This window comes from Gavia stellata, chromosome 13 (genome assembly GCF_030936135.1).
Source record: "Gavia stellata isolate bGavSte3 chromosome 13, bGavSte3.hap2, whole genome shotgun sequence".
NCBI classification, from domain to species: Eukaryota; Metazoa; Chordata; class Aves; order Gaviiformes; family Gaviidae; genus Gavia; species Gavia stellata.
Genome location: NC_082606.1, coordinates 7,985,333 through 8,008,033, shown reverse-complemented (window position 1 = coordinate 8,008,033; position 22,701 = coordinate 7,985,333). Strand labels below are relative to the sequence as shown.

Sequence of the window (22,701 nt, the reverse complement as noted above, 5' to 3'; positions counted from 1 at the left end):
CCGTGACACATACATTCTATTTACTCTAAGAATTAGAAAAGTAACTTCTCAGACAATTCCAGTTGCTACATGAAACCTACCATTCATAGTTCACCAGGAAGTCAGGAAACAAATGTTTTAGCCAACTCATATGCATTTTAGTTTTGATTTTGAGGCACTTAGATGAATTATTAACATTTTTGTATCATGTTATTACTACACATAAATGAGGGTCTGAATCTTCAGCTATTCTTAGACACAAATTCACTTAACTTCAACCAGTACATAGACTTCTCCAACTTCACTATGCAACCCATTTAACAGGCTCAGAACTTCAAAATAAACCTCACGGAAGAAAAATGCAGCTCAACGCTTCCTGCAGTATCATAGAATACTGAAGTACTACTGTTAACCATACCTTTTGAAGTAGCTCTGTACATTAAAAATCAAGAAAATATCTATTGGAAAGTTGACAGAACCTCTGGAAAATTCAGCTCCCAGGGTGCTCAAGCTAAACCCTGAACATACTAATGGTTCTAAATGTATAGGAATTGGCTAACTCTTATGCTAAAATATGGAAACTGTCTGCTACACATAAACACCATGAACAAACAAGAGAATTCCCTAAGCTATTTAGGAGCAATAGCATGAAATACAAGAAAGAAGTTGAAAACTTAGGTTGAACATGGCAAGGATTATTTGGACGTTTTTATGAGAGAAAGGATTTTTACATGGTGAGAACTTCAACCATGGCACATTGTCCTGAGCTATATTCATAATGGTTTGAGATACTTCATATTTAATGTGATGTTATGTATGGTCACTGCTTCAAAAGCAGTACTATTGTCTATGGAGTAAACATAATCACAGTAAGCATGGGCACTCGCTACAGATTTTCCTAATTTATGGTGTGAATCCCACTTCTTTCGTAACATTTGAGTGGAAAACATGGGTGAAAGAGGTTGGTGCCATTCATTAAAGACCAGAACTCAAACCAGAAGCATGTCACAAAATGCCTCTATCATAAAAAAGTTTGTTCTGCATGACACAAGGCAGAGTTAAGATGGTTTCATTAATTATGGCAATGTTGGCATTTCTTGGCTTAAAAAAATATAATTACTCTATGTGTAAACTGAACATTTAAGTTTCTTACTGTGTCTTTCTGGTAATGCCCTCACACATGTTGTAGATTTTTATCACTGATATATACTCTCAACCTTATTTTCCAGTGGAATATTTCTGGTTTATTGCCTTAAGTTGTTTATTCTAGCCTAGGCTCTACTACCTTTTATCTTATTAAATAGTCTTTGGAGAAAGACAAAAACCTCATCATTTCCGTATGATGCAGAAAGTCATCATAAGAACATTACAGATCCCACAGGTCACTTCTCCCTCATCTGGAGAATATAGGCTATGACTGTAGCCATGTATACATTACCAAATTTTTACCTGCACTTATCTTTTTGGTCTGTGTTTTTATAGTTATTGGCACAACAGGGCATTAGAGCATGACTCTTGGACTCCAAATGCTAAATTAGTTTAAAATAACTTAGCTTTACTGATCAAAGTAAGAAATTTAATTTTCAATTAAAAACCATAAGCCTCTAGACATCAAAATTTTCTGAATTGTGTGATTTTGGCCTTATTATGAACATTTTACTAGGTTAGTAAGTAATTAACCTAGTAATAATGAATATGTGTAAAACAGCTAACTCTGTGTTCTGTTATTGCCACAAGTACAGAGCACACTTGTGAAATAAAACTATTTGAGAGAGCTCTAAAGTTACTCCAACATATTCTTCCAAATGATTTAAGGCAGACAGTTTCCCATAATTATTTAAGTTCTAATAAGAACGTTATAATGCAAAATATTTTCTAATACAGTGTTCTCAGTTGTTGAAGGGGATGTCATAAAGCTACAGTGCAGAGATGCAGAGGAAACAACTATGGTCTAAAAGCTTTATCAAACATGTCTCTACGTGACTCTTTTGTATAACAGGGACAATTGATCAAACTACGTAGGACATTTTACGAGCGGTATCTCCGTGCCAGTGCCTGGTAAGTTAAGCCCATATTATTGACAACACATTCTGAATTAACATTTATAAAATTCTGCTGCAAATATCAAAACAGCCAAAGAAAGGACAGTACAACCCAAAGTAATGTAAGCTTTTAATACGTTTCCTATACACCCGTGGAATGTCAGACTACCAAATGTACATACAATCCCACAGTGTTCACAGGGAAAATTCCTCACATAGAGTCAAGGTTAAATTTCCTCAGGAAAAGATATGTCATCATAACCTCACTTTGCCACTTATGTCAAACACCTACTCTATACAAATCTCAAAACGAGAATAAATAAACCACACAGTAGCTCTTTGAGAATAAGAAGGGGCTTTTCAGTTTAAAAAAAAAAAGTTCTCTTAAAAATACATAGTCTTCTATTTGTCTTCACCTCAGTATCTGAGCATCCCAACTACATTAAAGAGTGCACACATCCTTGCAGCACCCCAAATCACTTCTGAAAAGACTTGTCTGGGAATTACATTTTCTGTTCCATACAAAATTAAACATTTCCACTTCTACCTTTGTTAAAACTTGAAACATTGGAAATGTTTCATTTTCTATAGAGTGGAAAACTTTCAAAAACGCTTGGGCCCCATGCCAGCAAGGGTGAAATGTCCCAAGAACCCAGGTGCCAAGGGAGCCTGCCAATGCCTACCTATGTGCTTAGGTGACAGAAAAGCACATCAGTTTTTAATGAACATACTCCTGCAGAACATTTCAATTCTATTTAATTAGGGTTCTACAGCCAAAAAAGCCTTCCAATGGAAAAGTCTTAACTCACACCAGTCAAAATTACTATCATCATCATTAATATTCTTAGGAAATCAAATATATTAATTTATCCCATCATGATAGAGCTGGGGATTGGCCCTGAGCCTTTTACTTCACCTCATCTTTTCAACCCTAAAACCTCTTTCCATTTCCGAAATTGTCTTTTCGGATACTTTGCATTCCGTGCTAAGGTGCCATTCTCAAGTGCTCTGCACACATGAGCACAGATACAAGTAAAGAACTCTTAATTCCGAACCAAAAGCTGGATTTTCCATACCTGTGCCACCAAAATAATAGTATGTATACCTGAAGAGTCAGGATAAGAAATTAAAAGTCATCATTGTTTTCTGATCCTATTTACATACTTCTCCAAAACACAATTGACTTCTTGCCAAGTAGCAGTCACATAAAATACTGGGAAAGGCAACATAGTCTAACTGGAGACATGACAGTAATCCATATGAACCAGCGGGCAAGCTAGCAACTGTGAATGACACTGGACAAGCTCAGCAAAACATCCATAAATATCTCACTGAACTCTCAACAATTAGTCTTTCATGCATTTTAGCTTGTTTTTGGAAATTTATATACAAGTAAAGGTATAAACTTGGTCAAAAACATCCCTCAATCCATAGCTAGAGACAATTTAGATTTTGCATCCATTTTGCATTGCTCTTCATGGTGAAACTCACATATTGATTTCTCTACCTATTTTTCATACTCCTTGTTGCACCGTAACTGAATCACCGAAACAGTCACTATTTTATTCTACAGGTTTTCTAACCAGAGCATTTAAGTGGCCATGATTACTATGTGACTTCAGACACAACTGTATTGGTGCAATTTGGAAAGTGGAAACTGCAGAAGAGGAGAGGTAGCAAGCTGTCAGGGTAAGTGGGGCCTTCTGGCTTGAACTCACCACCAGGGACAACATAGAATCATGGAATGGTTTGGGTTGGAAGGGACCTTTAAACATCATCTAGCCCAACCCCCCTGCCATAGGCAGGGAAATCTGTCACTAGACCAGGTTGCTCAAAGCCCCATCCAACCTGGCCTTGAATGCTTCCAGGGATGGGGCCTCCACAACTTCTCTGGGCAACCAGTTCCAGTGTCTTACCACACTCATCATAAAAAATTTCTTCCTTATGTCCAACCTAAACCTACCCTCTTTCAGTTTAAAATGGCTGCCACTTGTCCTGACACTACAGGCCTTGGTAAAAAGTCTCCCTCCATCTTTCTTATAAGCCCCCTTTAAGTACTGAAAGGCTGCAATAACATCTCTACATATTAAGGACAGAGACATACTAAGACTTAATGTCTTTACCAATAAGCCATAATTCACTGGATGTCTTACAGAAAATAAAATAAATCGGATGAAATTGACTTTAAAAAGGGGCACTCTGTATCACCAAATTTACACCGCAAAACAAGTAGTCTTGAATGTCCAGAATCCTGAAAGCTTCCTTGTGTACACTGCCCAAGCAACCCTCAGACTGAAGTTAATTTACAAATATACTCTCACACATTCAGACACTCACAAAGAGCTAGTGACTTGGCAATACTTGAGACAATTAATAACAAAAAGTGCTCAGTAAACAAATGTTCCATTTGAGTTGCTTCCTTTGTTCTGGTGGCAAACAACACAAGTTTGCATTCAAATTCTACTTCACCCACAGGACTGTATAACTCTCTCTCCTTTAATGCAGAGTGAAGTAAGGAAGATTTACTCATCACTCCCCCATTTTGGAGGAATACAGACTACATTTGAGGAGTCTGATTGTATTGCGAGTAGCTTGGTTTCGGTAAGATCTGTCAGTACTGTTTGTGTGTAAAGGACAGATGTTTACTGCCTGTCTTCTGCTGAAGGTGGCAGAGGCAGTTGTATATTCTGAGGTGAGCATGTACGAAGCCTATATGCAAGGTGCTGAAGAGGGGAAGCCACTTGTACAATAAGAGAATAGGTTTAACAACCTGCAGAAACACTTGAACAGAAGCACTTCCGAGGTTCTCCCTAACGAAAGCCCACAAGTTTAACTTTTATGAATCAAGCTGTCAGTCATGTAAAATTAGTTCAGCTATTAATGAAAAAGCAATAAATGTACAATAATGAGGAAATGACCTAATGGACCAAGACAGATTGACTTAATTTGTTATTAATTAAACTGCCCTTAGGAGAAACTGTAGAGGGAGTGGCCAAACACCAGGATAACCATTAACAGAATACTTTCCTCTCAATAAATGAGATTTTCATTTTTGGTATGCTCCAGGAAGAACTAAAAAAGAAAAAAAGAAAAAGAAAGAAGAAGATACTGTTCTGTGCATGCTGGCAAGACCACTGGTACATGTCACTGCCAATAAATTAAATTAAAGCCCACGTTCAGAAGCATTTAATCAGGAAGAACATGCAAACAAAGTGAAACACTATCGGCCTTGTTTTGCTCTCGTCCCGGCTTTTATACTAAAACTGTTCTTAGCAACTTCTTTTTTAGAATTTATTAATTACCACATTCTAGGGAGAAAAATAACCCTGAATAGCAATTACAGCTTCTCCGAGGGTAACAGAAACGTTACTAAATAAAGGATATCACCATGTAGAGTTCCATGCCTAGGAGGAGCTGCATCACCTACAATTTCTTTGTTATTAAAAGTCCCCTGTAATATCAATGATGATTTCTTTATAACTGCATTTATATATGCAACAATGGCAAAGATGCAGCAACAGTATGCTCACCAATTTTTTCCTTTTCATCTATTGAAGTCTTCTGTTTAAACAACAGTTTCTAAAATTAACACGAAAATATTTTCACTCCTGTTCCCCTACTACCAAAAGAAATTTGCCGATGGTCAGACCACTCATCATACTGACCTGCATGTCTTGCCACTGTCCAACTCACAAGCTGACAGCCCTCTTCTCTCCAGCCCACTTGTCATTCTCAACAAATTTCCTCTACAAACGTTCCTTCTCCATACCTTGGCCATCTGGGATTGCTCCTCTCTTCCACCTCATTTCTAACTTCCTCACCTCCCACCCCTTGCTCTCTGAAGAAAGATCTTTCCGGGAAACAATTTTGCTATATTTCTTAAGTCAGGCAGAATACTGTGCCAACTTTTTACCTTGATGCAGTAAGGGATGAAATAAAGACTGTGACATTCGTGTATCGCTTGGACACCAGTGAGCAAATTCAGCACAGAAAACTTGCCAAATTAATGCCCATACACTAAGTTCATTTCCCATTTCCTTCAAAATACAGAAAGTGTTTTTCAAAAGAGAAATTTGTACTAGAGACTACTCTCAGAGGCTCAAAACAGCCCTTTCATGCTTTCCATTTCAGGCAAATGCACTAAAACTTTCTTGACATTAGGTCTCTTCAATCAACTGCTCTAGTCTTGATCAATGGACTTTATTCGTAAATAAAGCAAGTGTAACAACTGCTACATTAAGAGGCAAAAATGCACTCATCTGATTTGCTTAGGTCGTGTTTTCGTTATCCTGATCATATGTTTTGTTGCTACATCTCCACTATGCAGGCTTCCACGAAATGAAACAGGATTTCTAAGAGTCAGAAGAATCAGATGTGCACCCACCCAGAAAAATATGGCCTGTTGCGTCAACATATGGAGACCACTCTTGAACATCCTGCTTCTAATATCCAAATACAAGCTTCTTTAAGTTTGCGACATTAAGTTAGATTAGTAGCCCAAATAAGACGCAAATATTAGGAAGAGATACTTTAGGAAATACTAAAATGACACTGCCAGAAACTGAAAATTTTAGCAGGATGAAAATTGCTTGTGGGGAGAAACAGCAAAACCTTACTAGCCTCCCACATACAATGGGAAACTGCCCCAGAGCATAGAGCTACACCCAGCCAAACATTTTTGAATGAAATAATAACAGAGTAAGTTTTATTTTAAAATTAACACAGAACAGATTTTCTCTCCAATAAACTAGGAAGCCAAAATCAAAGCATGTAGTGCTTGAATGCTGGTAAAAGAAGCATCTGTCACAGAACACACACAGCACCACGGAAAGATACTGGAGTGATCTAGGCTACTGGGTGCTGGCTATAAATGCTATTTAGAGCATGACTAGCACTCCCAAAAGGATAGCCTTTTCTTATATGATTGAGAAGTAGGGAGCCTTCATAATGTGATCTAACCCAACCCCATTTTTCTATTTCTTACATGTAAAAATATTAAACTTGTCTGTGACTCAGTTTCTCCCTCTATCAAATTAGAATTGTACGTATTGGTAGGTTTAGCGACTGTTTAAAATCCTTGAAGATATGGTATTAGGTAACTATAATATTATGCATCTACTTTCGGTATTCCCCAAGACACTTGAAAATAAGTTCACAAAAAAACCAAATAAAAAACAATGTTCAACTTAACTTCTTGACTATGTGAATAATTAGCATACTAGGGAAAACCAATAGCTGTCCAACAAATTAAATATAGGAAAACCAGACTTACATTTGTGTTGCAGAGTTTATATTGCTTGTAGGTGCCAATGCACACAATTGCTGCAGCCCTTTGAGGCTGGGGCTGACCCTGGACTGCCTGGTGGGATGCAGACCCATGATGGTTTGAGTCACTGCTGTGAAACAGGCTCTGAGAAACAGGAAATGAAGATGACTGATAAACTGAGGGTCCCAGGACTTGATGTCCATCCTGAGGCCCACTTTCTTCTTGATAAAGATTCCCATGATGAAGTGAAGGACTAGCTGCCTGGCTGTAAGTATTCATGAGACTTGGACTCTGATGAAATACGTGGTTCCTTGATGACTGTCGCTGCCTCCGAAGTTTCTGAGGCTGCTGACCGGTATCAGTCTGTAAAGGTAAAATGTACGGCACTTTTCCATATCCATACTTTCCTGGACCAATAGGATTTCTGTTTCTGCTTCTAAAAACAGGGAAAGAGAGAGAAAACAGTTACTGAATTCATAAGTGAAGAAGCAGTTAGATACTTATGGCTTGCTATTTCTCAAAGTTATTCACTGCAAAGCAACAGGTAACCAGGAATTTCAATCTATTTTACAGAAAATATGTACAAGCTGTAGTCTCGCTTGGTGTATTGGGAATCTCTGAAGAAGTCTACTGGTTGAACTAAATCCTGGGACCTCTTTGGTTGAGAGTCACATGGAAAGTCACTTAGTGTCAACTTGCAAAGGCAAATAGTTAGACATGGTATAAAGTAGCAGTTTGGGGACAGGTGGTGGTTGTTCTTTTAATCCCTAGGACTCTCCTTTAAAATGGAAATTCAGAGAATCAGAGCTGTATATTCCTAAAATTCATAACCATGTTTCTGAGGAGCTTGAGATACATAACAGCAGGAAATCCCTACGGTGGGTTTGAGTAATGACAGAAGAAAAACTGAATTCAGTATGGCAAAAGATGATTAAACATTTTGTATCCATTTAAAAGGCCTCTTGTGGTTCTGCTTCATTTGCTACTTCTGGAAACAGAAAAAGAATAAGGAACATCAAAATACTACTGGAAGACCTCAGGCAAAGATGACAAATGCAGGAAAATATTCTTATTATGGTACACAGTTTATTTTCTCTTCTTTGGCCAGCAGATTTACTCTTTTTTTTTTTTAATATACAAAGTGTGGATTAGCAACACAATTAATAAGTCATGACCCCCCCAATTTGTTGTCAGGATAAAAGCCCACCTTTCACTGTACATTACTAAAACATTACACAAGAGCTTGACAGCCCCCAGCACTAATCACAGAAGTTTCAGGTCTGCTCCCCTGCGCACAGATCTCTTCTTACGTACTGAAGACCCTTTATTTTGGGCCGTGTTACACTTGTATCAGCACTCTCAAACAGCTGGTACTCCCTGGAGGGTAGTTTTGTCCTCTGCACATTCACAGCAACACAATGGACTCAGAAACTCAGTTCCAAATTACAAGTGCAAAATCACAAAATTAATAATACCACATGTGGGTCATACCCTTCAAGAGGGTTAATCCTGGAATTTTATCTGCAAGCAATAGGCTCATCTGCATTTGCTTTTCTTGTCATCCTGTACAGCCCAACATTGCATCAGGCCTTGATTTCTAATGCCGCAGTCTGAAGAATAAGTTGGCAAAAAAGATTTCTTCCAGTTCAGAGCAATGTGTGAATACAGCTGTTTTGGGTAACCTTTGCAGCTCAGGAAGGGAGACACTATTAAAAGAAGGTAATTTTCTTTCTGTCCATAAAATGTATTTATATTTTTTAATATATATAAAATAGACTTGAACTGCAGTGAAAACTGGAGGTTATAAATTGACATACTTGTTTTCTAGAAACTGAAGTGTTACAGATGTCAGACAGCCACCAGATCAAAGAGACTTTTCTGTGGGTTTGTTTTTTCTTGTGTTTGTTTTCTTCCCAAGTCTTACATTCTCCCAAGACTCTTGTTACATTGGAACCTTGGAAGTAATTTACTTAACATTCTAGCTTTCTCGCCACGTGGGGCTTTTAATCAATCTTCCTGGCTCAAGGATGTGTGAACAAGAGTGTTGATTTACCCTGGCAGATAAGCAACCAGCACTCTTGAGCTTTTTATACCCGTTAATCTGCTCTGTGACTGTGACCGTCATTGTTGAGGTAGGGTTTTGGTAGTTACAGCAGAGGAAAGTAGTATAATGGTTTTTGGCATTAAGGGAGGGAAAAAAAGCTTCCTGTAAGTGGACAGGAGAGGAAAGAAAGAGAAATTATGAATGGGAATTATTTCAGAAGTTGAGACTAAAACCAACTTGATTTAAATGAGCGTTGTTTCGTGTTGTGGGTTTTTGTTTTGGTTTTTTTTAGTGGGCAAATAAATTGAATCCCCCTATGTTGCCGCTATTTTTAATTTTTAGCATAACTCTTCATTTCTGAGCAAGAGCAAAACAGAAAACAAAAAATCTTCCTTGAGATTTCTAGTCATATTTTGCACTCTGAAAACACTTTGGTATCATAGTTCTCATGAAGCATCTTAGATTTTGGAGCAAATTGGTTCATCTTGGAAGACAGATACAACTCCTTATTTTTACTTGCTCCAGTCTCTAATGATTCTTCCAGATAGCGTTTTTCTTCTCAACCTGATCATACCAAATTTGAAGTGTCTGAGATACGAACCTTGGCAACAACTCCAGGCACTGAGAAAGTTACTGCTTCATTGCAGGGAGCACAGATTGCATGGGGTGGTGTTTGCAGGGGTGGACAGAGTGTGGCAGGTCTACTGAAATTTATCGTCTTTCAAACTTATCATCTACAGTCATGTTGCTTGCATTTTTCATCAACAGGAGGAGAAAGCTGCTAATAACTGAGCAATAAGCCATGTGCAGACCAGTGGAATGGTAGGAATATGCCTCTGTCCCAGCCTTCTGAATGCCAAATTCTTTGCAGGAACAAGCACTAGACTTTTCCAGAAAGGAACACCTAGATGCATTGTCCAGCCCACCTGGAAGAACTTCTGCCTGCCAAACTAGGAGATGTCACACAAAAGGTCAAAAATGAGACCAATGTTTGACTGTTAATCTCCAGTTCAGGCTCATGAATCAGAACTGGAAAGAACTGAAGGACATGCAAGAAATGGTGACATAAACTAGGACTCTTCAGCCCGGAAAAAATTATGAAATGGGCATATAGTAGTCTTAAACATAGAATGACTAGTATCTGAAAGAAGGACTCATGGTTGAAGGCAGCAAGTGTCCAAAAGCTGCTGGAACCTCATCAAATTATTTGCAAAAATTAGAAAAAATTGATTTTGAGGGAAGCCAGACTTTTTTCTTGTAAAATGGTTGCTCGCTGCAACAAACATACAACAGCGCGTAAGAAGTGAAAGCAATTACAACATTCCTACTGTTAGTTCCTATCTCATCTTGGCTTCTTTTCTACACTGTAACTTGGAACTGTTGCTGGAGTCCCCACTGATGAAGAAATGAGGCACCATTTCTGGTAGCCTAAGTTTCCAGCACCCTTATGATGACATGCCTGTGGTGGCATCAAGGCTCATCAGGGGTGAGTCCTCTCCTTTGTCTCTTCCCTCATAACAGTTAGGGCCAGAACAAGCCAAGACATTGCCATGTAGCACTAAATACAAGTTTCAATTTGCTCAGGTTGTGCAGTAATTATGACATGGAATTTTCATGGGAACACACTTCCTCTGAAATGGAAGGTTAATTTTTTGTAGCCAGGATCATCACATTTCTTTCAACATACAAACTTCTGGAAATGAAGGGTAACACAACCTCTAATTATTAACATTGTTATCAGTGTTCATGCATTCATTTCAACCAATATTGCCTGGACTGAAACTATTCCGAACACTGTCTATTTTGCCTTAAAGCATCTTTCATTCACACTTGGCAACATCCTTATAAATTAGGAATGCAGTTTGTTGCAATGTGATAAAGAAGCTTGTAAAAATAGCTTGGTGGTAATTAACTTTTATAATTCTTGGGGAGTGTCAGACAGAATTTATGATGTCATGCAGCAATGAGGGAGGGAGTGTTATGTAGGTCCATACACAATGAGAAAACAACGAGGAAAGGAGAATCAAGGAAAGGAAAGGGAGAGAGAAGTTAGACAATTATTTATCAATAACTTAAAAATCAGAATTAAACTAACCTTGCTAACATTGTTTGCTTTATGCTAAACCAACCCAGCTTTGATCAGCTGGTAGGAGATGGAAGTAGGTCAAGCCCTGATGGCTTGTTGGGAGTTTTCAGTTGCCAGCAGGACTTTTTCTTACCTGTCATTCATTATGATTACCTACATTCATTATAACCCACATAACTCACTCCTCCCCGCAGCATGGCTCCTCCTTATTGGTCTCTTTTTTTTTTTTTTTTTTTTTTAATAAAGGTGCACTATCATGACCTAGGTCAGAGTTGGGATGCACTCTGTTTTAATACAACAGGTAAAGGAGGAAAAAAGAATTAGCAAGTAACAGCACACCCCTAAGCCTTGTACCTACTTAGCCAGACCTAAGCTGGAGTGAGATTTTGCAGCATTAGACTTTACATATCCAGGTATGCTAAAAACCAACAGAGTCATCCTTCTTAATGTAGCAATGGCTAAGAGCATTTGAATAGGATGTTGAGTATGTGTTGCCACAGGAGTGAAGTTGAGTGTATGAACCACAGTCAACAGCACTCAGACAAACTCTGAAAATCCAATTTGAGCAAGATCTGAGTTTTAGACTTCGAGTTTTAGACAACTTTTGTCAAAGCTTTTCCAGCAAGGTGTTAGATTCTGTCTTTACAAGTCCATGGTTCCCCAGCATTAATAGAAATAATTACAAGAGTCTGGCAGCAGAATGGAGCCCTATATTCCTCCCACTAGCACAATTCCTAAAATAGCTGTATTTAGAAAGGTTTCTAATATATTTGCAAAACCTGCAACATGCTGCACTGCATTGTCATATCAAGGATATGATTGTGTCAATACAAACTCTTCACATAGCCTATATGAAAACAGCAATAACGAATAATGCTTAGGGTCCTTCTGCAAAACACAGTCCCTGCAGAGCAGATACTGTTTATAGATGGATTTACTTAGGTATTAAAACTGTTAAGTTGGAGCACCAATCATGAGAATGATTACAGGGTTGAACTCCAATAGGTATGAGAAGTCAACCACTGGCACTAAGATACAAGCATTATGATGCTCAGAACTGAAGCAGTTAAAATAACATTTTACTGCTCATTTAACTATACAATAAATAGTTAAAAAGTCAAAAGAAACCCAACTCCCAGAGAGGAGAAAACACCAACCTTTTGAAAAACATGAAGACTGCATGTACTATGGACAAGCAAAGGGGGAAAAAAATGCCACCAAGAACAGAATTACCATCTAAAGGCAAATTATTGCTTAACAGAAAAATATATGTTTAAATCCAAGTAGCTGCATTAAGTGTTTCATGTCAGACCATAGCCAGGAGACATCTCTGATCTATTGTGTTCATCTCAAGTAGAGGCATAACAGCTGTTTAATGCAGATCTGGCAATCGTCTTTCTTTGGGCATAATTCTCAAACACACACACCTCCCTGATTGTTCAGACAAATCTGTTTAGCACTTTGATAATAAAAATGATGGGCCCCTTTAAACTTAAGCCAACCTAAATATATTCTTGAATTCAAAAATACATTTGCCCAGACAAGTATGAAAATCAGGTTTTGTGCTATTAGTGTAAGTATTGTAGCAAACATTATTTTAAAATAATTATTATTAGCTAGTATTCTTATTGGTTTAACAATTAACAATTTCTCCCATGCTGAGGATAAGCCAGCTGACAATAGTGAAAACTGGCCCCTCACAGCACATTTTGAGTGACAAAAAGGAATTTTGTTGTAGTAGCTTTTTCTAATTCTAGCCATAAGCATATGTGTCCCTTTGTTGGCAAATAAATGCATTATCACTGCCTCGTAGAGTTTATGCTAAGAACAATGCTTTGAACCTCAAGTGTTCTTGAGGTTCACTAAGAATGAAGTACTTTCGGAGCTGGTGGGCTGATTATTTATATTGAATAGAAAACCTCTTTGAACCAAGGATATGCAGTGTCTTTAAAATACACAAGTAAGATTACAGATTTCCTGGGCCTCCACCTGTTCTCTTAAGTGCTCTTTACAAAGCCTCTCTCCAACATACCTTTTTCATTTTTTCCCTTTTTTTCATCACTTCCTTTCTCCTTACATTTCTCCCACCATTCTCTAAACAGAGGTTCCCTGGCTCACTTCCAACTGAAGCATAACTTGTTTTCCTTCTCTTCTGATGTCAGACAGAGTAAAGAATGCATTTTACATGAGCTTTGCAGCATTTCATTCAACTTATCTCCTAGTATCAAAATACTTCTTCTCTTGTAAATTAAAAACTGCAAGGTTGAACATTAGCAAAAACTCTCATGATGACACGAAGGAAGACTTGTTGTCCTGCTGTTGGAATGTTTTCTTAGAATGAACCCAAAGAAACTGCCAATTTCCCTCATTTTCAATTCACAACCTTTCACTCTTTCTCAAGGAGTAAGGTAATGTTCTGGAAAGTTAACAGCCTTCAGTCACCAGTTTCACCAGGGACGAGGAAGAATAACTGCACAAGAATTGTGGGCTTCATGACTTTTTTTGCAAAATTTTCTCATGTCTATTGGCAGAAATTATTCCTCAAGCAGAGGAAGACAGTTTTCTTCCCTGTATGCCCAGCCACAACAACCATTGTAATGAAATGGTTGGACTTCATGATCTTACAGGTCTTTTCCAACCTTAGTGATTCTGTGATTCTGTGAAAGACAACAGAATCTCGTCACAGAGCACTTGGATAGATGTGAAACCAACGCTTAGAACTTTCTTTTAATTTTGTTGAGAGTTTGGTCAAGTTTGAAGCTTTTTTCAAAATTTTCAGAGGCTTGCTTTACCAGGAATCCTGCCCTGGAATTAACAGATAAGTCCTCTAATATGCTAAGGAAACTCATCTCATCAGTGAGTCTGGTCTATCTACACACATAGCCTGATGCTGCTCTGGGTGCCCAAGACCCAAGCATTCTTCAGGTTCTTGCCTATTCTTCTCACTTGGAAATTCAGCAGTTGCCTATAATCTAATCTCTGAAGTGTTGCTGGCTGTATTTTTGTCCTCTCAACACAGCAATCAATCCACAGCTAGCACCTACTCAAGGTGAACTTAATAGTGATCTATCATCAGAAACAGAGGTTCTATGTGCAAGACAGAAGTGGAAGAAAAGACAGAAGAAAGAGTACAGATATGATTTATAGCTTTATTTCCCAAACAATATTGCACATTATGTACCACTGCAAAATGTCTTTTAAACTATACTGATTTGTGCTTTTGCACAAAAAAAATTAAAAAAATGCTCCAGAAGTGCATTTCTTTGATTCCCACTGGAACCTTAGTTCTAAAGGAGCTCAGTCCCCTTAGATCCTTATCAAAACTCTTCAGCTTAAATTTCAGTCCTACTACCTGTCATGGTTTTAACAGGACTATATACATGCTTAAGTCAGTAGGCCAAATCCTCTTTAACTAAACCAATTACATATATTCTAACTTAATTTAATTTATTTCTGTGGATAAGTATACCAAGATTTAACCTAATATTTTAGATCATAGCAAAATATCTATTCAGCAGCATTACATTACGGTAATTGACAGCTTTTAAAGGACACTACCCATTTACATGCAGTTTAAGTACTTAATATAGTTAAAGTTGCCTTGATTTTGTTTCTGAAGAACTGAAAGTGACTTATTAGCTATTCCTGTCAGCAATGAAGTTATTGAAATATCACTCCAGTATTTAAAATGTAATCAAGAAAAAAATAAAGGGAGACCAAGAAGTCTTTGCAGACACAAAACTTCAACTTCAAATGGCAAAAACAGGTCCTAATTATGTAAGTTTCTGTTAACAGGATAGGTAAGGGTATCTAGTTTTTAATGTACTTTATTATTTTTATTAATCCTAAAATAGTATCCTTAAAATAATTTCAGATACACATTTTTAATCCCTGGCACTTCCTCCATAATTCAAAACTGTAACTGGCCTACAACTGTCCTATTCAATCATTTACTTTCCAGCCCTCCTACTGCTTTTAATTTTCTTCCATGTTTTATATATTAGGCACACAGTTAACAAGGTTTACTTTAAAAAGACTGTCCATTTTTGGCCTCCTTTTCTTAAGTTTAGGTCACAAAATAAACTGTCTTATCCTGGTCATAACTGCTATCAAGTTTATACCTCACAGTATTTTAGCACATTCTTTCACAAGAACCATTTTAACAAAAATGAATGATTTACTGGTTCTGGGAATATATTTCCATCTACTCAAAAGGGAGAGCTCTCAACAGGCAGGTTGGTTCACATCAAAAGCCACTATGTATCCCCTCTCAGTACTGTACCATAGCCCTGTGCAGCTTTGCATTCCATGTACTCACTTTTCACCAGCTCTAAATCAACCTGGAGAAAATCACTGAAACATGAATGAAAGAAGGGAGCCCTCTGACTCTGTTTTATGTTATGAAAATGCATGCCTATCTGCTCACTGACCTAGAAAACAGCCTTAAAGTGGTGAGCAGTTATCTTTGTCTAATGTTTGGCCACAAGAGTTAAACCACCCCTTCTGAGAGTATATCTCACATTAGGGAGCGGAGCCATATCACAAATCTTTTGCCACATTATAGCATATTATTCATACTTCATCAGCACATTTCATTGCAGTTAAATCAGTGTAGGCATTCACTTCATTTTACTGATTTTCATTATCAAGATAACTAAAACAATGGAACTAACTAGTTTGGTTTACATTTCTGGTAACCACACCATGATTCCTGGATAGTCACTAGTTCCCATGTATCATATATGCATATGAGTATTAAAACTATTGTGAGCGTATTTGATCTAAAAATTTCAACTGCTAGAAGACACAGAGCAACCAACTATACCTAAAAAAGTGCATCTTCTGTAGGAAAAGGGATTATACCACAGGGGTGATTCTTCTCTCATTTCTATGTTATATTAGGGGAAAAAAAAATACTTACATTTTTCTGACAGAGTAGAATTAATGAATAAGGTCACTAAGTAAATTGCTTCTTGGGAACAGGTTTAATTAATTGGATTAATATAAGAGAGATACATGTGGACTACCTTATATTAAATTTTATATCCTCAGAGATCACCACTAATACCCCAGTCTAACATAGCTGCAATACAACCAGTACAATAACTTACTATATTGGCTTTTGCTGATCTCCCATCAAGTGCCATATAATCTCATTTATGTCACTTTCAACACTGAGATAGGATTCCAGAATTTGAATCCAAATACTACAGTCCTCTTTTTCTATGAGTTGAGTAATGCCTCTGATCCCAGGAAATTTAGTTACACGTCTACAAGTTTTTCCCCTTAGCTTCATCTTTCAAGTTTGATTGAATAACGTAACCACGCAGTTGGCAGGTAAAACAGAAGAAGTTCAATGCAAGTAACCACATAACTCTATTGAGATGCATTACAACTGTGATGGGAGCATTGTTGTGTTTCTACCCCTTACTGACCGGGCAATAATTCATTGGTAAAATGCACCGTCTCACATCTGACTGAATGCTAGCAGTGTTCTCACCTCACCTCCCCTCCTTCAGTCAACCCACTTCAGGAAGGGTTGAATTGTTCAGCAGTAAGATTAAGAAAGCTTCTTGGGTGGGATGCAATTATAGTATCATGTTAGGTTTTTATTTTTGGTAATACCATTCAAAGCATGCTCACAGTAGCATAATAAAAATTGGTACTAAGTAGGTAATAATGAGAGAGAGCATATCAGGGGAATTAATAACCAGATGAGAGGTAGGACAGCACAAAGTCAACCTGAGGCCACAACCACCCCAGCTAGCTATTCATTTTGCCAGGAAATACCTCACATGATATTTATTGCTATTAGAACCTGTTTGGAATTTTATTCAGAAGGAAAATAAACATCTTTCTCATATGGCTTTAAATCCCCTAAGTGCTACCAAAATGAATTATTTGATTACCGCTGCTGCTCTTAGATTTTTCTGGAAAATTTATCCTCAGAAAAGGATCAAATCCTTCTCCCTCTGTCTTCCTCCCGCACACGCATAAACCCCCAATAAGCTTTGATAACCATATTGGGTTTGGGGTAAGCTGCATCACATTTTCATTCTATTAGAGAAATAATGAAAGGAGGGATGGCTAAGTTCTTGAGCTGGTTTTCTTTCCACATACTAAGAAAAGTAAACACCCATGCCAATAAATATAAAGCTTCAGAACTTGAGAAAATAATATCTTCTTGAACCTGGAAGTCCAGCAATCACACATCTGTCCACCTCTACGAACTGGAACTGACTAGAACAGGTCACAAAAATTACATCAGAACATGATGCTTAAATTGATTGAGGAAGTAACAACTGATTCGTTCCTTTAAAGGTTAATTGTAGACCTGCCAGTTGAGTGACCTACATTTGCCTGGTCAAAGCATCTGTGAGAGGGGGCAAAAGAAATACTTTCAGAAAGGAAATTCTGTTTTGACTTTAAATGATAGACTCTTCCTTTCCATTGCTCACAGGCCTAGAAATGCAAACTGACCCTATACAGGGTACAAAGTAGCACAGCAGATTTTCACATCAGCTGCTGGCAGCAGAATAAAGACCACAGAGCTATAGTCGTGTGAGAAGTTGATGATTTTTGGATTATTTCCTCCGTGCAAATCTTCATTCTCATTCCTTTTCCAAATACAAAAAGAGCTTTAGGGAAGCCCTTTCCTTATTAACATATTTCTTTAAACTAGTGCTATTTATCCAAGCCTGCTTTACTTATTTCATTATTCTGGTGATAAATGTATTTTCATTCTGCTCCTAAGAACCATATACAAAGTACATGTCGTGCTTACAGAAGCAGATGCAGAAGATTTGCCGCTCCACCATGAAACTCCACTTGTAAAGAAAGTGAAGGTGGCATTTGCAAGCATCCTAACACTCAGCACGCCTATGTAAAATTGCAGTTTTGTCTTCTCTATCACCAAAATAGATAATTGGAAGTGCAACATTCAAGAAGTACTAAAACCTAGTCCATGAATGATATTTCCTTTCGAGATGTGTTTTCTCTCTTAAAGCACGTTATCCTTTTGCATGCCCTTATTACTTTTCCATATGTGCCTCTCTATAAAGATGTCTAAATGCTTTGACTTTTTTTTCACTATCTCCTCATTCCTGTTTTTTCTTATTGTATGGTATGCTCCACACATTTTGTCTACGTGCAACAAAAAACAAGGCTGTGCTAATGGGAACTCAACTCTTCAAAGCTGAGAAGAGCTCCCTTCCTTTGCCAGCGTACAACCCAGTAAACCAACAGCTTTCTTTTTGTGTTTCCATCCTCATTCCAGTGACTGACTATAATTTCCTAACACATTTCGAATTATGCAAGAACTCTACTTACAGCACTATGATAAAAAGGGGAGCACTTAAACTTTTTAAAATAGGCTTCTAATTGTAGGTACCTCAAATCTCTCTCTCCCTGAGCTTCATGTGCAACCCTGGTTTCTAAAGCCTAACTGAATCACATATGAACTAACTTTCAAAAGCTGAAAATGTGAATATCCTCTTCATGGACAAGGTGTGTCAAAATTTATAATATATGAACTATATTTTGAGTTTTGTTAAAGAAACTGAACAGTTCTTTGTCAGCTGCCTGGAAGCAGGCAGAGAATTTTTCCACTTGTTGCTAAATTATACAAACATATTTGGCGGCTTTGGAGGACTGACTGCTGTTGCTGTCAAAATGCCTTGGAAGCCATCCAATTTCATCTTACCATGCTATCAAATGTGAGCTTATCTCGGTCACAAATGTCCATTCCTCTTTTATTGTTTTATGGACGTCTGCTAAAGTTACCGCTTTTCTATAAAGTACAGCAAATAGGAATACCCCAAAAAGTTTCCACTATCTGTACATATTGTGAAAACACAGATGTTTGGGTTTTTTAATAGCCTGACACCGATTTCCAGTATCACCCATTTAGTGAACATTGAACAATGTTCTACAGTATAAAAATCACGTCTAGAGTAACTTATATTTTGCAATCCATTTTCCATATACCTCATAGGACCAGTAATCTCCTTTATAAAGAAGGTCTGTACTCTGGATTTTGTAAATTAAGGAAAACTACTAGGTTTGTCATTCTAATTTCATTTTCAAATAACATTTTTTGTTCTCATTCTGTTTTTACAGTCACCACCAAAGAATCTGAAAGTTATGCAATACAACAGGCTTTAAAGCCACCAGGGACGCTCCTAACACAAGATGGAAATAACTTATTACGCAAATAAGATTAAAACACTGACCTTGAATCCACAGTCTTTTGCCAAGGGGCAGTGTGTGTGAGGGTGGAAAATAAACTGTGGTACAGAAGCTTGCACTGTGCTTAGGAAAGCACAAGAATTTTCAAAAGCAAAGGCCACCATCATACAGGAAACTGGAGGCACAACAGACATTATGATCATTTTAGTATTTCATATGGCAAGACATTTATTAGGAAATAACATAGCTTCACTTCTGCACCCAGTCAGTATTATTTTCTGCTCATTGTCCTCTCATGTTCCAGCCATACCTGCAGTGATCGTTTCAAACTGTTCCAGTCTCTCCTGGCCTGCAGAGGCCACCACAGCAGCAAGGATACCCTGCGGGGAAGGAAGCCCAGCTGTGCCAGCAGCCTGGCAGCAGGTCTGCTGCAGAGGCCAGGCCAGCTGGGATTCCCTTGGAGACTGAGGGTGCCAAGGGGCTAGAGCAAACAGGCTTTGAATGACTTTGTGCTGACAGTTCAAGGCCAGGCTTCCAATATTAGTAATAACCCAGCTATGTACTACAACCGGTATCTGTTCCGCTGCGCAGCTGAGAACAGAAGTGCATTATAGTAAATGATTAAGTAGGAAAACAGAAAAAGAGAACATATTACTTTTGTACCAATGCAGTCGTGCTAACAGGACTACTAAAAGCCTCCCTCTGGCATTCTCTGAATTTTTGTAAAGCCATCAGTGCCATATTGAAGTTATACTCAATAGGTTTTGCGTTTGAAAGAAGGACAAAGCAGTGATTAAAGGAAATGGCCAACACCTAGGAAGATCAACATCTGAACAGCTGGTCCCGCTTTTTGAAATTTATGCTTCACTGAGAAAAAGAGGAGGCTAACAGGTTAAATTCTATTTTCAAATATTCTCTTAGATGGAGAGAGTTTCTTGCAGGGCCTGAGGATGTCTTTATCACCAAGCAACAGAGAGTCCTACTGTCTTATTCCAGTCAGGCTGGAATATTGCTTCAAGGTAACATTCTCTTTTTTGTTTGGGTCAGCAAGATATCTTTAAAAAGGGAATTACAGTTGACTGCTTCACCTAAGAATCTTAAAGAAGCAGACGACACGAAGGAGGGTTTTTTCGGTTTTGTTTTTTGGGTTGTTTGGTTTGTTTTGGGTTTTTTGTTAACTACCAAAAAAAAAAAATCTCCATGCATCTCCCAGAAGAGGGCTGAGAAGGAAAGAACCAGAGAACTGCCGGAAAGAAGTTCTGAGGAAAGACAGACAGAATAAAGATGTTAAGATGTTTCAGGAGCACTCCCTCCCAGGGGATCTCCATGCCCACCCTCCTCAGTTTCCAAACTGGAAACACATCTACTTTCCTTTCATGCATATATAAAAAACACTGATAGATTGGTATCTAAAAAGAAAAAAAAAGGGTTTCTCCAGAAATTGGAGAATTAATTGGAATTGATTGTAACAGCACAGTTCTACACAGCCTTAAAGACTGAACAGCTAATATTATGAAATTGATATAAACATATACGGTGTTTAAAATATTCTACATATTAAACAACCACATTTTTCAGTTTCATCAAACAGGAAATTTTGCTAAAAGAGGTGGTAGAAAACAAAAAAGGGAAAAGAGGAAACAAAAAGCCCATAAACAGGAACTCTCTGAAAAATACAAAACAAACCTAGAGTTTTAACTAGAAAAAACTGAACAGACAGTTGGCCATTCTTTATGAAAAAAAAGTTTGATGAATCTTTTTTTCAACCAATTAAAATCAGAATGGCTGTTGAAGCTAAGAATCCAATTATAGAGCTGTTACTTGTTCTGATTTTTATTGTTATGGTAAAGACAGAAATGTCAAACAAGAGTGTAGCAGATAAAGAAAAATATCTCAATAAATCATGAAACAAATCTTAAAGGGAAATAAGATAATCTGCGCAAGTACAATTGTAGAATAATTGTATCCGTCCTTAGGTATTATCATATATGTAGTCAACAGGGAGGATAGCCTTCCACAGAGGATGGTAAACATTGTAAAAGTCAGTCTTAGTCTTTAGTAACTTTTCTGTAAGTATTAAAAAATATCAACTCTAATTTGACATGTCATTCTTAAGATACATCATTCCTAGCAACAATAAAATATGTGCATAGACACATACCTCTTTTCTGGCTTGGCGTTCTGCCTCTGGGACTGAGAATGCCTGCTGCCCCTCAATGCTCCTCTGCTCAGATGGCTGTTATTATGACCACCGGAAGAAGCAGAGGCCCAAAGGCCAGCCCAAAGCTGCTCTTCATTCCTGTGAAGTGGTACAGATGTACGGATGGCAGAAATGACATGGCCAGGATAAGCAGTCAGCGAGTCCTCACGGTGGCGGGAATTCTGATGAGCGAGAGTTCTCTCTGAGGCCGGGTACTGCCGCCCTGGCCTTCGATAGCCCCTTTCACGGTAATAGGCGGGGAGGCAGGGCCGCGTTTGCTCCATCACACCACCACTGCAGCTCCGAGAACAGGCAGACCAGGGGCCCCAACTTCCCCACATGCCTGGGATTCCTGCACTACTATCCTCAGATGCATCTCTTTGCTCTTCTATCCTCTGGGGAACCTGTAGACACAACAGATTGACTTAGGAACAAGAATTCACATCGTAATACGAGAAGAGTACTAATACCCTTTTTAAGCCATTCACTCTGCAGTCACAAGTGAAACCGAATGACGTAGGAAGTAACTTGTCTCACTCATTCCCTGTCAAACAGCTACCTGTTCTGCCAGTATAGGAGGAGGTCCCCTACAGCCATTTTTTGGACTATCTGGGTAGGAATAGATTTTCTTTAGTTCTCACCAATGGAAAACATTGCGTAATGCAAAGCTTGGAACTATGGAGATTGAAAACTGTTATAATATTAGCAAAGTCTGGAAGTAAGGTCATTTTTGGTGACAAACTTGGGTCAACAGACATGACTGTTCTCTTCCGCTGTGACACCTCAACAATGGAGATTGCTAGTGGTTGCAGTAGTATTTCAGGAACTCCCACCTAATGTGGAACTTTTTAAGACAGTCTGATTTCCAACCAGTTTTTCTGTTGCTTCCCTTGTCCA

The 22,701-nt window shown here is 38.1% G+C and overlaps 1 protein-coding gene across 1 annotated transcript in view; it reads right to left on the bottom strand.

Annotated features, from left to right (window-relative positions):
* Positions 1 to 22,701, bottom strand: part of THSD4 (thrombospondin type 1 domain containing 4) — a 300,503-nt gene that overhangs the window by 259,594 nt on the left and 18,208 nt on the right. Inside the window, exons 3-4 of the mRNA XM_059823896.1 lie at positions 21,766 to 22,208; positions 7,294 to 7,723 (exon numbers count right to left, since the gene is read on the bottom strand). Coding sequence (XP_059679879.1) covers positions 7,294 to 7,723; positions 21,766 to 22,208 — 873 coding nt within the window. The remainder of the gene's footprint in view (positions 1 to 7,293; positions 7,724 to 21,765; positions 22,209 to 22,701) is intronic.